Raw genomic sequence first — 16,838 nt, forward strand, 5'->3', positions numbered from 1 at the left:
TGGGTCGGGGGTTCTTGGCAACCGCAAGAATAACATTGGATTTCGACACGGGAACATTGATAATACGGGATAAAGATGTAATGACTACTCTCAAAGACCAATTCGGGTATGGATTCGACTCTATCAACTTCGGAGTCGAGGATCCCAACGATTGCTAAGCATAGAAGAGGAGTCGAGTGCGTGACTCCGGAGTAAAACACTGCACAAGCGTGTAAAATTTGTAAGTTTGTCTTTTATTATTGCATACATTTTTAAAACAGGAAAAACCATAAAAAGTATAAAACCTTTTTTAAAAAAAGTTGGGCGTCAAATCGCGGCCGGGATAACCCCTATCACGACCGCGGTTAATTGATAGAACATTGGGTGCCAGAAACAAGCTGAATTGAGACTGCGATCCAGACCATCGCGACCGCGATGCGGTCCCAGCCCAAACTCGTTTTTTTGCTTTTTATTTGCTATTTTGTTTTCAAAATACACACACACATACACCCGCCGAATTTTTGAGCTTCCACACACAAACCCTAATCGATTTTTACTTCAAATCAACTTCAAATCCATCTTTAATCATGCCTCCTAAGACTAAGGTAATGATTTTAACACCCTTTTTAAGTGTATTTTCATCTAATTTTGAATTTTAATTGGGTGTTCATGTGGGTTTGGTTGAAATCAAGTGTGGGGGTGTCAATTGCTTTGATTTAGGCCGAATTTGTTATGTATTATGATTCTATAACATGCTTGATTCTAGTTTCATATGATTATTGTTCTTTAATTGCTAGTTTTGATTCTAGGGTTCTTGAGTATGTGAGAATTTGGTCTTCATTTTGATTTTGATGTTTAATTGCTATGAATTGATGTTATTCATGCTAGTTATTGAGTTTGTTAGTTGTTAATTGTCATGAATCATTCAATTGCTTGATTTTTAAATTTAGGGTTCATGTCAATTTGGGTTAGTTGACCTGAGTTTGACTCATCTTGACTTTTGACTTTAAAAGTTGAATTGCGAGATTGTTAGATGCCTAATTTTATATGGTATGCGTTAATTTAAATATGATTATGAATCCATGACTGATTGATAATGGCATTTGTATGAAGTTTACATGTTATGAGATGATGAGTTTTTGTTGATTGAGTTTTTGAGCATGAAGGATATTTGTCAACATGAAAGCGAATATGGAAGTTGAACTATCATTTTGTTTTTAACTAACGCTAACATTTTCTTTTTCCCATTTGGTTTCTTGTGTATGTTGGCTATTTTGTAGGGAACTAAACGACCAAGTGCTTTACAATCTGTGCCTATGGCACCCGTTCATCCAAGAGCTCATAAGCTTCCTAAGGATTTGCATCCTTATTTGGTTTGGGATCGTACTAATGAAAACTATATCGAATGGATGGATGTTTTGACTGAGATTGAAGATCGTAAGTTCTTGTCTACACGTTATCCTGATTTGGAACCTCTCGAGGAGGTTGATTTAGCTGAGGAGGTTCGCGACATGTTGGTTCAAAAATATATAATAGGTCCTGGGGAAAGTATTGGGTTTAATGATTGGTATGAGTTCTTCCATCTTGATCGTCCGATTTACAAAGTGTGGTGTTTAAAGATCTTTTCAACTGCTAAGTTCATCCCAACTGCTTTACGTTACGATGATGTGTTGTTATATTTTCAATTGGGGGGTCAAATGCGTTCCATGACTATCATGGACATGGCTCATTTACCTACGATTTATGAGGATGCCGAGGTAGATGAGGATACTTTGGATTATTATCTGACTATGTGTAAGCGTTCCACTAATTCATTTCAGCATGATGTAGCTTGGTACAGTATGACTTATAAGCACAGTTACAAGCCGAGTAGCAGCTCTTATACTTCGATCAAAGACAATCGTCTTCGCATCATTTAGCGATTCATTTCAAATACCATTAATCAGAGATGGCAGAATACCGAGAAAGTCAGTATTGCGGATTTGTTTTATCTTAGTTGTTTGCGAGATGATGTTAATGTTAACATTCCTTATGGTGTTTCTAAGTCTCTTTGCGGGCAGGGTCACAATCTTAAGCCAAACAGTCCGTTAAGTGGGGGAGTTTATGTTACCTTGATTGCTGAGTTTCTAGGTCTTTCGTTGACACCTCTGCATGTTAGGCGTATTCAGCCTTCTAAGATTGAGAATGAGGGTACAAGGGCGTTAGGTGCCCATGTTTATGAAGGTTGTAAAGTATTGGTGAGAAAGAAGAAGAAGATTTGTAAGTATACGAGTATGCATGCTCAGTCTGAAGCAGATTTAACTGATCTGGATGAGGATGAGGATGTGCCTCTAGGTGCTGATGTGGAAATGACCAAGGCTGGTAGTTTTAGTGGTGCTGGTTTGACATGTGATTTTATTACAAACCAGTTTAGTTGGATGAGACTTCATTCAGAGGGGCAGTTTGCGGGTATGAGAGGATATGTTGATGATCATAGTCGGGATGATCGAGCATACTATGATGAGCAGAACAGATTGCTTCGTCAGTACGTTGACCATGGTTTTGAGCAGACTTGGTATAATCAAGCAGGTATTTGGGCAAATGTGAAATGGACTCAACATTCCTTCGATCTTTATCATCGTGACCCGCAGAACTTCATTCAACTGCCCGGATGGACTGACTGGGGAGGCCCGGGGTCGCCTCGCCCTTCTTATGACTATGATGCAGCTCTTGTCCAGGCTCAAGCCGCTCACCATCTTGCAATGCAGCAACATCACCAACAGTCTCAGCAGCAGCATCAGGATCAGGAAAAACCTAGACCAAGTGATGGGTCCTTCTGGGGGTTCTTTTGAGCAGCTTTTATGATGATGGCAAGTAGGCATGTGCGTGTGTGTGTTTGTTCAAACTATTTTTAATTTCTGCTTTATTTTGGATGACTGTATTTGATATTTTTAAACTATGTTCTTGGATACTTTGATGGGGCATTTCGGTACCGTGGTGGTACCACCCCATTGTTTGCATGCGTGGTTTGTATTTGATTTGCAGGTTATGATGATTCGCATGCTGCTATTTTCAAAGACTGGCATTAAGTTCAGCGACTTATATTGCATTTGATGATTCTTGTGTGATTGATGTTCGAGTGGATGCCGATGTTCTTATGCTGGCAGTCAGTTCAGCGCCATCGTGCACCGTTTTAAATCCTCGAGAATGCCCATTTATCAGATTGTCAGATTTCATGTCAAAGAGGGCATTATATGATCTTAAGTGTGGGTGGGGAGGGGGGGAAGATAAATCCTCGCAAACATTTGTCACCAATTTGAAAATTTTTATGAACTTTTTTAATGGTTTTTGTTAAAAATAAGGAAGCAAAGTCTTCCAGGATTTTAAAAATCTAAATTGTAGGACGATTCAAGTGCATCCATAAAGGAAGTCAAGTCTTCCGAATGCCCGTCTTACTTGGTGTAGGAGACTTCCTAATCTACATCATTTCATACTGACATTGGTTAATACTTCATTTCACGATGTGTTACACTGATGTAGCGTACTGTGGGAAGAGGAGCCTTGAGCTTCACAAAGTGCTGTCTTCTTTAGGAAGAGCAATGGCTTCGTGCTAGTGTTGCTAGACAACACACGCCATGGTCAAACGCCATGGTAACTGTTGAGTCCTCAAAATAATTAAGGATTTAATTATGAAAAAACATAATTTATTTGCACTAAAATGTTATGTGCAGCCAGCACAAGTTTATTTATGTATAGACAGCAGATTTCGTTGTGTCAAGTGTTTAGTATGCTGCCTAGTCTACCAGTACAAGGTAGACAATATTATTCAATTAGCACAGGATGTATACCCAGCAATTCAAGAATATCAAGTGACTCAGCAATGAAGAACCAGCATAGCTGGAATGCAGCTTACTACACAAGACAGCTATGCTCCATTACAAGCATAGTGGTTTCTTGAGTGGTCTACATCAATTGTACTATTCAACAGAAGTCAAAGACAAAGTTGAACAGAAAAGGACACGTGTCGGCGGCTGACAAGTGACCTTACAATACCACATGAGAATGCAGAAGTTTAACGCATGTGCAGACATGTGTTATCCTTTATCAACGCCTAAGGAACACAAAATTCTATTTGTCTAATCAAATATTGGTGCCAAACCGAATTGTGGTGTTCCTGCAAATAGCTACCATAGAGGAAAGAGGAGAGCACGCTCTCTGATGCCGTTGTCTCCACAAGTACATACATCCTATGTACCAGTGGACCATAGAACAATTACACGGACAATAGGACTACTATAAATTGATGTATCCACTATTGTAACAACTAGTGGTGAGGGTTTTATTATTTAGAGTCCAAAACGTGTAATAGCTTTAAGTTTATCCTCATAGCTATAAACTAGGTAAATCTATATCAACCAACTATCATTCCGCCAAGGATAGTTGTAATTCTTTGTGATTCAATCAATAAAGAATAAAGCGTTGAAAATTACCTGTGACTCTATTTAATTTACTTGCGTGAATACTAAACTGTGTCTTAACTGTTAAGTTAATTAAAAGAATTGTATTCACCCCCCTCTACAATACTCTTGTTGTTTATCAAGGGACCAACAATACCTTTTAAAATATGGGAATGTCGTATCTGCTTCCTACATTTTTTTTAAACTAGCATAAAAGATATATGAGTGGGAAGTAGGGTCCAAGGACCTTAAATAAAATTAACAAGTGTTTAAACACTTCCGGGAGAATCGAGTCCTCCCATGTTGTTTTAGGAAGTAAAGTCTTTCGAAGCTTGTAAGTAAAGTCTTACAAGTTAAGTTTGTTTCAAAAGACCATTGCTTGAAAGTAAAGTATTTCAGGGTTTCGTGCACTAAACCCTCCAAAAAATTTACACCCAAGGTAGTTGTTTTACTTCGGTGAAAAACCGAGTTGGCAACTCCCATAACCGGGAAGGCTTGTATGCACACCACCTTTTGAGCAAAATTTTGGAATTGATAGACCTCTTAATTAGCCACGTGGGGCCCTAATTCCACGAACCTCCGTCAATGCTTTCGCCCTACTATGAGAAAAACCATAGAGTTGTGATAGAAAGCTTGATGAGTGCCGGTTATCCTGTGCCCGGATTGACCATAAAGATAGGGGTAACTAGTCCCCTACGCTTTGGCGCACCCACCTTAACCCAAATTTGGAATTGACGATTATTTTGGAATTGACGGATCATTGGTGTTTTGGGGGCATGGAGATGGAAGAGGGATAAGATTGTTGGTGGATTAGAGGATTATACTTTTTGGAAGGCGTACACTTTTTATACGATAGACTCCGGGGTGAATGACTTGAACCTTGTGCTTGTTATGTTGAAGACTACATGATATGGAATTATTGCTTTTTAAGAATGATATCGGTATGTCTTGATTTCTTAATTCTTGAAGACTTGTCCAAGTTTGTTTATTTCAACATTAGTTGATATTATTTGAAGATAGACTTGCTTGGGGACAAGCAATGTTCAAGTGTGGGGGATTTGATATCGCTCAATTTATATATATTTTACATCGGGATATCGGTTCTTTATTGTCGTTTATTTGAGGGAATGTTAAGACTTTGGTGATTAATTGAGATAAAATGATGAATATAGCTCCAGAGGTCTTCAGGTTAGTGTTTTGGTTGTGTCTTGCTAAGTATTGGTGATATTTGAGCTTAAAGTATGTTTGGACACGAGAAATTGAAGTTTTACTGAGTCTGGAGGCTGATCCCGGTCGCAATAGGTGGAGTCCCGGCCGTAATACATTGGCAGAAATTGACAGAAATCGAAAAGAGATGAATCACGGCCGCGATAGGATGATCACGGTCGCGATGGTGATGAATAATCCCTGTCGCGATGGCCGTATCGCGGTCGCGATGCGGGCCTGTTCTGGTGACTTTTTGTGCAGCTATTTATAGTCGAGGTTTTTAGCCCTAAAAGGGTGTGCAGTTTTCCAGATACGAATTGAAGGATTCTTTGAAGACCTAAACCCTACCATTGAAGATTTGCTCATTCTTTACTTCTATTCAGTTAATCATAACATTCGGTACTAGTTTTTATCATCAGTTTATCATTGTAATCATGAATACTCTTAGTTTTTATTGTTTATTTGTTTCTTGCTACTTTAATATGCTAGGCTAAATCAGCTTAGTGTTTGCTCGAATGTGAAACTATGAATATTGGATTGTTCTATCATTTGGATTTAATGTTTTGTGATTGAAATTGGTTGTGTTTGATTAAAGATCCACTCATATGCATGTTCTATGTTCTTAATTCAATTACATAGATTGTTAATCGTTTAATGTGAGTTAGATTTGAGATGCAATTTGTGCTTCAATATTTAGGTGATTTAGACAATTAGAGAAGTGATTTCAAGTGATTGTGTCTTTGATTTAATTGGTAATTGAAAGGCTTGTGAAATGCATAAGAGTGTAATTATTGCAAGCGATTGTTATAATTAGGATTTTACGTGAGTTTAGTCCAAATCAAGTGTCATTAGTTTTTATCAAATATAGTTTAATCTCTCAAAGTGAGTTTATGTGAGTTTACTAACTTTGACTGATTAGAACTTTGTGAGAAGTCATATAACTATATTAGGACATAATAATCGGTAATAATCGCAAGAACAATCCATATCCATAGTGAATCATTCAAGTGGTCACTGTTTTATCTTAATTGTTAATTCGTTTTATTAACTTCACGTTAATTGCGTGAATTTAAAATACAAACCAACTCTTCTATTAAATCTCTAGGATAATTACTAATTTTAAGATCTCGATTAAACTGCTCTCTGAGGAACGAACTGGTCAAATTACTTATAGATTACTGCATGATCGGGTTATAGTTGCCTGTAAGTGTGTGATAATTGTTAAGTTTTTAGCTAGTTATTTTAAGGTACGATTTCACGCAATCACCGATTTATAAATCATTCAAAAAGATGTTAATGACCCGTTCCCATTTGCTTTAATAAAAGAATTCTTAAATGGAATACCTAAATCATCCAAAGAGCTACCTGCAATAATAATATTATGCCAAGTACTTAGGGTCGAGGGACGATTTGATCCACTTCCTAACCTCAAGCCACCACACGTACCATGAATACTCCGGATAACTTTAACCCAAAGTGAATTGGTTTCTGATTTAAACCTCCACCACCATTTCCCCAACAAAGCAAGATTTTTACTATTAAGAGGCCCGATGTTTAACCTCCCATTCCCGAAAGATGACAAAACATTATCCCATTTAACCCATGAAATTTTTGAGCCCGGATCCGACCCGTCCCAAAAAAACATACGCTTAACACTCTCTAATAGTTTTAACACACAAGGCGGAGCACAAAAGAGTGAGAAGTAGTACAATAGGAGACTCGAAAGAACCAATTTAATATGGACTAATCTTCCTCCAAATGACATCGATCACATTTTCCAACTCGATAACCTACATTTGAACTTTTCTATAACGGGTGCCATTCTTTAATCTTCTTCATCCTAGAATTAATCGGGAGGCCAAGATAAGTAAAAGGGAACCAGCCTACTTGACAACCGATGATATTCACCACCTCGGACACATCTTCATTGCTCACACCAACACCAAATAGGCAACTCTTATGGAAGTTGACTTTTAGTCCGGAAGTTAGTTCGAAGCATTTTAGAAGGTTTTGAAGGCTAGATGCATTCGACCTACTCCATTCTCCAGTAAAGATAGTGTCATCCGCATATTGAAGGTACGAGATGGGGATTTTATCTATACCAAACTCAATATCCTTGAATAATCCGTTATCGAACGCCGCTTTAGCCATCAAATTAAGACCTTCCGTCGTAAGTATAAAAACAAATTAAGGTTGAGATTGTTGATTGTTTAGCCATCAAATTAAGAAATTTTAGAAGGTTGGGATTGTTGATTGTTTTGTTGAGGTTGTTGATTGTAACCTTAGATATTTTGTGATTAACTATAACCTTGGTTGTTTTGATAATTTGAATTGACTTGATTGTTGTAAGGTTGGTTTTGGTATTGGAAATTGTTGTTTCGGTTTTGGTTATAGTTGTTGTAACCTTGATTTCGGTTTGGTTGTTGAATGATACTTGCTTTTGATTAGGATTGTAGTAGCTTTGGTTAGATGTTCCTCCCTGTTGGTAGTTTTGATTACTCACGTAGTTCACATGAGCATCTGAATTCATGGGAATATCATCTAGATCAACATGATTGCATCCGAATTCATGGGAATATCATCTAGATCAACATGATTGCATTGAGTAATTTGAGGACAATTCTTCGTGAGATGTGGACCCTCGCATCGTTGACAACCTACTTGCATTGCAACTACCGTTTGTTGAATCTTCTTCAATTCTTTTCCAAATGTTTGAAATTAATTGTTCAAGCTTGCAAGCGTCACTTGTCCATTATCACTCTCGACTTGTGCCACACTTTTCCTTATCAAATCTCGCGGTGAAGGTGCCCATTCATACGTGTTGACCGAGATGTTTTCTAACATAGTTTCGGCCGCATTTGGTGATTTATACATAAATACCCCACCGGATGAAGAATCAAGATATTGCTTCGTAAAAGTATTACAACCCCGATAGAATGTGTTGATATACTCCTTCTTCGTCAAACCTTGCGGTGGGCAAGCTCTTAGTAGCTTTTTGAATCGAACCCATGCATCATACAAACTCTCATCACCCCGTTGTGTGAACCCATTAATCTCCATTCTAAGTCACTCTACTTTTGATGGTGGAAAGAAATAATTGATAAACTCGTTTGTTAATTCTTGAAAAGACCTTATGGAATCGGATGGTAAACTTCGCATCCAAGCTTTCGCGTCTCCTTGAAGTGTGAAGGGGAATGCCCTTAGCTTAAAAGCGTCATCGGTGACGTTTTTGGTTTTGTAAATATCACAAAGATCATTAAAGTGAAGAATATGTTCGAAGGGATTCTCATCTATCAACCCATGAAAGTATGTATCCTTGATTAACGTGAAAAAGTTACCCTCGATCTTCCAATTATCCGCTTCAATTGTGTAGTGACCCAAACTTTTCCATGTTTATATATATTAATTGAGATTGATATTTACATGATTAAATGTTTCCAACATGTTAAGCAATCAAACTTGTTAAGACTTGATTAATTGAAATATGTTTCATATAGACAATTGACCACCCAAGTTGACCGGTGATTCACGAACGTTAAAACTTGTAAAAACTATATGATGACATATATATGGATATATATATATATATATATAGTTAATATGATACTATGATAAGTAAACATATCATTAAGTATATTAACAATGAACTACATATGTAAAAACAAGACTACTAACTTAATGATTTTTAAACGAGACATATATGTAACGATTATCGTTGTAAAGACATTTAATGTATATATATCATATTAAGAGATATTCATTCATGATAATATCATAATAATATAATAATTTAAAATCTCATTTGATATTATAAACATTGGGTTAACAACATTTAACAAGATCGTTAACCTAAAGGTTTCAAAACAACACTTACATGTAACGACTAACGATGACTTAACGACTCAGTTAAAATGTATATACATGTAGTGTTTTAATATGTATTTATACACTTTTGAAAGACTTCAATACACTTATCAAAATACTTCTACTTAACAAAAATGCTTACAATTACATCCTCGTTCAGTTTCATCAACAATTCTACTCGTATGCACCCGTATTCGTACTCGTACAATACACAACTTTTAGATGTATGTACTATTGGTATATACACTCCAATGATCAGCTCTTAGCAGCCCATGTGAGTCACCTAACACATGTGGGAACCATCATTTGGCAACTAGCATGAAATATCTCATAAAATTACAAAAATATGAGTAATCATTCATGACTTATTTACATGAAAAAAAATTACATATCCTTTATATCTAATCCATACACCAACGACCAAAAACACCTACAAACACTTTCATTCTTCAATTTTATTCATCTAATTGATCTCTCTCAAGTTCTATCTTCAAGTTCTAAGTGTTCTTCATATATTCTACATGTTCTAGTTACATAAAATCAAGAATACTTTCAAGTTTGCTAGCTCACTTCCAATCTTGTAAGGTGATCATCCAACCTCAAGAAATCTATGTTTCTTACAGTAGGTTATCATTCTAATATAAGGTAATAATCATATTCAAACTTTGGCTCAATTTCTATAACTATAACAATCTTATTTCAAGTGATGATCTTACTTGAACTTGTTTTCGTGTCATGATTCTGCTTCAAGAACTTCGAGCCATCTAAGGATCCGTTGAAGCTAGATCCATTTTTCTCTTTTCCAGTAGGTTTATCCAAGGAACTTAAGGTAGTAATGATGTTCATAACATCATTCAATTCATATATATAAAGCTATCTTATTCGAAGGTTTAAACTTGTAATCACTAGAACATAGTTTAGTTAATTCTAAACTTGTTCGCAAACAAAAGTTAATCCTTCTAACTTGAATTTTAAAATCAACTAAACACATGTTCTATATCTATATGATATGCTAACTTAATGATTTAAAACCTGGAAACACGAAAAACACCGTAAAACCGGATTTACGCCGTCGTAGTAACACCGCGGGCTGTTTTGGGTTAGTTAATTAAAAACTATGATAAAATTTGATTTAAAAGTTGTTATTCTGAGAAAATGATTTTTATTATAAACATGAAACCATATCCAAAAATTATGGTTAAACTCAAAGTGGAAGTATGTTTTCTAAAATGGTCATCTAGACGTCGTTCTTTCGACTGAAATGACTACCTTTACAAAAATGACTTGTAACTTATTTTTCCGACTATAAACCTATACTTTTTCTGTTTAGATTCATAAAATAGAGTTCAATATGAAACCATAGCAATTTGATTCACTCAAAACGGATTTAAAATGAAGAAGTTATGGGTAAAACAAGATTGGATAATTTTTCTCATTTTAGCTACGTGAAAATTGGTAACAAATCTATTCCAACCATAACTTAATCAACTTGTATTGTATATTATGTAATCTTGAGATACCATAGACACGTATACAATGTTTCGACCTATCATGTCGACACATCTATATATATTTCGGAACTTCCATAGACACTCTATATGTGAATGTTGGAGTTAGCTATACAGGGTTGAGGTTGATTCCAAAATATATATAGTTTGAGTTGTGATCAATACTGAGATACGTATACACTGGGTCGTGGATTGATTCAAGATAATATTTATCGATTTATTTCTGTACATCTAACTGTGGACAACTAGTTGTAGGTTACTAACGAGGACAGCTGACTTAATAAACTTAAAACATCAAAATATATTAAAAGCGTTGTAAATATATTTTGAACATACTTTGATATATATGTATATATTGTTATAGGTTCGTGAATCAAATAGTGGCCAAGTCTTACTTCCCGACGAAGTAAAAAATCTGTGAAAGTGAGTTATAGTCCCACTTTTAAAATCTAATATTTTTGGGATGAGAATACATGCAGGTTTTATAAATGATTTACAAAATAGACACAAGTACGTGAAACTACATTCTATGGTTGAATTATCGAAATCGAATATGCCCCTTTTTATTAAGTCTGGTAATCTAAGAATTAGGGAACAGACACCCTAATTGATGCGAATCCTAAAGATAGATCTATTGGGCCTAACAAACCCCATCCAAAGTACCGGATGCTTTAGTACTTCGAAATTTATATCATATCCGAAGGGTGTCCCGAAATGATGGGGATATTCTTATATATGCATCTTGTTAATGTCGGTTACCAGGTGTTCACCATATGAATGATTTTTATCTCTATGTATGGGATGTGTATTGAAATATGAAATCTTGTGGTCTATTATTATGATTTGATATATATAGGTTAAACCTATAACTCACCAACATTTTTATTGACGTTTTAAGCATGTTTATTCTCAGGTGATTATTAAGAGCTTCCGCTGTCGCATACTTAAATAAGGACGAGATTTGGAGTCCATGCTTGTATGATATTGTGTAAAAACTACATTCAAGAAACTTATTTTGTTGTAACATATTTGTATTGTAAACCATTATGTAATGGACGTGTGTAAACAGGATATTTTAGATTATCATTATTTGATAATCTATGTAAAGCTTTTTAAACCTTTATTGATGAAATAAAGGTTATGGTTTGTTTTAAAATGAATGCAGTCGTTGAAAAACGTCTCATATAGAGGTCAAAACCTCGCAACGAAATCAATTAATATGGAACGTTTTTAATCAATAAGAACGGGACATTTCAGTTGGTATCCGAGCGTTGGTCTTAGAGAACCAGAATTTTGCATTAGTGTGTCTTATCGAGTTTGTTAGGATGCATTAGTGAGTCTGGACTTCGACCATGTTTACTTGAAAAATGATTGCTTAACAAATTTTGTTGGAAACTATATATTTTTAAAATGTGAATATTATGTGATATATTAATCTCTTAACGCGTTTGATATTATGTGATAGATGTCTACCTCTAGAACAAGTCCCATTGACTCACCTAATAATAATGAAGAGTCAAATGTAAATTGGAATGATTCGTGGACTGATTCACAAGTTTCCGAAGAGGAACCGGAAGAAGAGTCGGAACCGGAAGAAGAATCGGAACCGGAAGAAGAATCGGAACCGGATGAAGAAATAGAACCGGTGGAGGAAATAATAAAACGGTTAAGTAAAAGAAAATCCTCAACCAATTGACCAAGGTTAATTATGGTCAATGGTGTTTCCGCCAAGGAAGCAAAATATTGGGAGGATTACCAATTCTCCGATGAATCGGATTCCGACGAGAATTCCGATGATGTTATAGAAATTACCCCAACTGAATTTAAAAAGGCAAAAGAAAATAATAAGGGAAAGGGCATAAAAATAGAGAAATCTAATTCCAACCCCGATGAACTTTATATGTATCGTCAACCCCCGAAGTCCTTAAGTTGTAACAATGACCCGGGAACCTCTAAACCACCAGGTTTTTCTAAACCAATGTGGAAAACGACGGCTCGTATTAGGGGAACATCATATATCCCTAGAAACTTGGCAAAACGAACCAAAACCGAAGAAGAAGAAACAAGCGAGTCAGAATAAGATAGTTGTATTCGTGTGGTGTAATATATGTAATATAGTGTGCTTATGCTTTAAGATATATGTAAAAATTGCTTGTATTAATAAGTATTTTTTTTTATGAATCTAACTCTTGTCTATTTTACAGTATAAAAACACAAAATGGATAGACAACCTAATATTTTTAGAGACCTACCCGGAGACATGATTGATGAAATCTTGTCTAGAGTCGGTCAGAATTCTTCGGCACAACTATTTAAGGCGAGATCAGTTTGTAAGACATTCGAAGAACGTTCCAAGAATGCCTTGGTTTATAAAAGGCTTTCGTTCGAAAGATGAGGGATATCACATTGGGAAATCCATAAGTTACGATGCGTTTACTTTGACGCATATATTGCGGGGAACCCAAATTCTATTTTACACAATGGGTTAAGAAATTATTTTGACTCAATATATCCGAATATTGGACTTCGTGATTTAGAAAAAGCGGCTAACATGCAACATAAAGAAGCATGTTATGCTTACGGATTAGTAATGTTCGCTTCTCACCAAAGTGAGAACAAGAACATCGGGCTACAACTATTAAACAAAACGTTCCCACAAGTGACGGAGTCGGTAATTGGGGTAAGAAATGAGGTTTTTAGATTGTTACGGGACTGTTGGACATTACGTAACCCTTGTCCCTTTGACGACGTTACAACACGCTGTCTTATCAATGGCCATAACGGTTATGTTCCACAAGACCAAGGATGGGAAGTAATCCTAGTAAAACCAGAATGCATGACTTGTTTCTGGATGTATGAATTACGTGTCTTTATTGCCTTTGCTGAACGACTTGTGTACTAGCTAGAATTATCTTCACAACCATCTTGTATCAAATTTATTGTGTGCTATATTTCATGCTATATGTAAAATAAGCGGTATTGTAAGTTTGTAAAATATTGTGTAAAAGTTTGAACGCGAAATATTATTATAATCAGTTTTTCATATAGAATTGTAGTAGTTGAATTGTATATTAGCTACTAAGTATGAACTTAACGGGTAGGTACTACCCGAATTTAAACTTATAAAACGCTAATATGAAGAAAAAGCTTTTATAAATGAGTTCATATTATGCTACGAAATACTATTAACTACTCTTAATATTCTGTATGATTAACTTGTTCCATTTGACTATTTTGAAGGAAATGGCACCGACTACTCGACACATCGTGAATATGAATGAAGAGGAATTCTGTACTTTTCTAGCTTCAAACATAGCCGCAGTACAGGCTGCGCTACATACCAACAATAACCTTGGATCTAGCAGTACAGGAAATCGTGTAGGATGCACCTACAAAGAATTCACTGCCTGCAAACCTTTGGAATTTGATGGAACCGAAGGACCGATAGGATTGAAACGGTGGACCGAGAAGGTCGAATCGGTGTTTGCCATAAGTAAGTGTACTGAAGAGGACAAAGTGAAGTACGTTACGCATACCTTCACAGGTTCTGCGTTAACATGGTGGAATACCTATCTAGAGCAAGTGGGACAAGACGATGCGTACGCACTACCGTGGTCAGCATTCAAGCGCTTGATGAACGAGAAGTACCGTCCTAGAACTGAGGTTAATAAGCTCAAGACAGAACTTAGAGGGTTACGAACCCAAGGATTTGATATTACCACGTACGAAAGACGATTCACAGAATTGTGCCTATTGTGTCCGGGAGCATTCGAAGATGAGGAAGAGAAGATCGACGCGTTTGTGAAAGGATTACCGGAAAGAATCCAAGAAGATATAAGTTCACACGAGCCCGCCTCCATACAACAGGCATGTAGAATAGCTCACAAACTAGTGAACCAGATTGAAGAAAGAATTAAAGAACAGACGCTGAAGAGGCCAATGTGAAGCAAGTCAAAAGAAAGTGGGAGGAAAACGGTGAAAAGAATCACCAATACAACAACAACAGCAATTACAACAATAATCGCAACAATTATCCCAACAATCGCAACATCAATCGCAACTACAACAAACGGCCCAACAATAACAACAACAACAACAACAGCAACTACAACAATCATCCCAACAACAATAATAACCGCAACAACAACAACAATCAGAAGCAGCTATGCCAAAGGTGTGAAAAGTATCACTCGGGGTTCTGCACCAAATTTTGCAATAAGTGTAAAAGAAATGGTCATAGCGCGGTGAAGTGTGAGGTCTACGGACCAGGGGTTAATAGAACGAAAGGAACAAATGGTGTCGGAACGAGTAATGGCGGAGCAAGTAGTATCGGAGCAAGTTATGCCAATGTAGTTTATTATAAATATGGAAAACCGGGCCACATTATTAGAAATTGCCCGAACCAGGAGAACACGAATGGACAAGGTCGCGGAAGATTTTTCAATATTAATGCGGCAGAGGCACAGGAAGACCCGGAGCTTGTTACGGGTACGTTTCTTATTGACAATAAATCTTCTTACGTTTTATTTGATTCGGGTGCGGATAGAAGCTATATGAGTAGAGATTTTTGTGCTAAATTAAGTTGTCCATTGACGCCTTTGGATAGTAAATTTTTACTCGAATTAGCAAATGGTAAATTAATTTCAGCAGATAATATATGTCGGAATCGAGAAATTAAACTGGTTAGCGAAACATTTAAGATTGATTTGATACCAGTAGAGTTAGGGAGTTTTGATGTGATAATCGGTATGGACTGGTTGAAAGAAGTGAAAGCAGAGATCGTTTGTTACAAAAATGCAATTCGCATTATACGAGAAAAAGGAAAACCCTTAATGGTGTACGGAGAAAAGGGCAACACGAAGCTACATCTTATTAGTAATTTGAAGGCACAAAAACTAATAAGAAAAGGTTGCTATGCTGTTCTAGCACACGTCGAGAAAGTACAAACTGAAGAAAAGAGCATCAATGATGTTCCCATTGCAAAAGAATTTCCCGATGTATTTCCGAAAGAATTACCGGGATTACCCCCACATCGATCGGTTGAATTTCAAATAGATCTTGTACCAGGAGCTGCACCAATAGCTCGTGCTCCTTACAGACTCGCACCCAGCGAGATGAAAGAACTGCAAAGCCAATTACAAGAACTTTTAGAGCGTGGTTTCATTCGACCAAGCACATCACCGTGGGGAGCTCCTGTTTTGTTTATCAAGAAGAAAGATGGTACATTCAGGTTGTGTATCGACTACCGAGAGTTGAACAAACTTACCATCAAGAACCGCTACCCACTACCGAGGATCAACGACTTATTTGATCAACTACAAGGCTTGTCTGTTTATTCAAAGATTGACTTACGTTCCGGGTATCATCAAATGCGGGTGAAAGAAGATGATATTCCAAAGACTGCTTTCAGAACACGTTACGGTCATTACGAGTTTATGGTCATGCCGTTTGGTTTAACTAATGCACCAGCTGTGTTCATGGACCTTATGAACCGAGTGTGTGGACCATACCTTGACAAGTTTGTCATTGTTTTCATTGATGACATACTTATTTACTCAAAGAATGACCAAGAACACGGTGAACATTTGAGAAAGGTGTTAGAAGTATTGAAGAAGGAAGAATTGTACGCTAAGTTTTCAAAGTGTGCATTTTGGTTGGAAGAAGTTCAATTCCTCGGTCACATAGTGAACAAAGAAGGTATTAAGGTGGATCCGGCAAAGATAGAAACTGTTGAAAAGTGGGAAACCCCGAAAACTCCGAAGCATATAGGTCAATTTTTAGGATTGGCTGGTTACTACAGAAGATTCATCCAAGATTTCTCCAAAATAGCAAAACCCTTGACTGC

At 36.5% G+C, this 16,838-nt stretch overlaps 1 protein-coding gene and 1 non-coding gene across 2 annotated transcripts; one reads left to right on the forward strand and one right to left on the reverse strand.

The window, feature by feature from the left end:
• Positions 1–7,427: 7,427 nt before the first annotated feature.
• On the reverse strand, positions 7,428–7,772 carry LOC139859377 (uncharacterized). The gene has a single exon (XM_071848166.1). It carries the CDS (start codon positions 7,770–7,772, stop codon positions 7,428–7,430), a length of 345 nt encoding a protein of 114 aa, XP_071704267.1.
• Positions 7,773–8,583: 811 nt separating this feature from the next.
• Positions 8,584–8,690, forward strand: LOC139860834 (small nucleolar RNA R71). The gene has a single exon (XR_011763449.1). It is a non-coding gene; the product is annotated as a small nucleolar RNA R71 (small nucleolar RNA).
• The last annotated feature ends 8,148 nt before the right edge of the window (positions 8,691–16,838 follow it).

The sequence above is a fragment of the Rutidosis leptorrhynchoides genome, chromosome 7, assembly GCF_046630445.1.
Source record: "Rutidosis leptorrhynchoides isolate AG116_Rl617_1_P2 chromosome 7, CSIRO_AGI_Rlap_v1, whole genome shotgun sequence".
Lineage (NCBI taxonomy): Eukaryota > Viridiplantae > Streptophyta > Magnoliopsida > Asterales > Asteraceae > Rutidosis > Rutidosis leptorrhynchoides.

Coding starts and splice junctions, on each gene's coding strand:
- LOC139859377 (XM_071848166.1), bottom strand. CDS start 7,772: ATGGCTAAAGCGGCGTTCGATAACGGATTATTCAAGGATATTGAGTTT.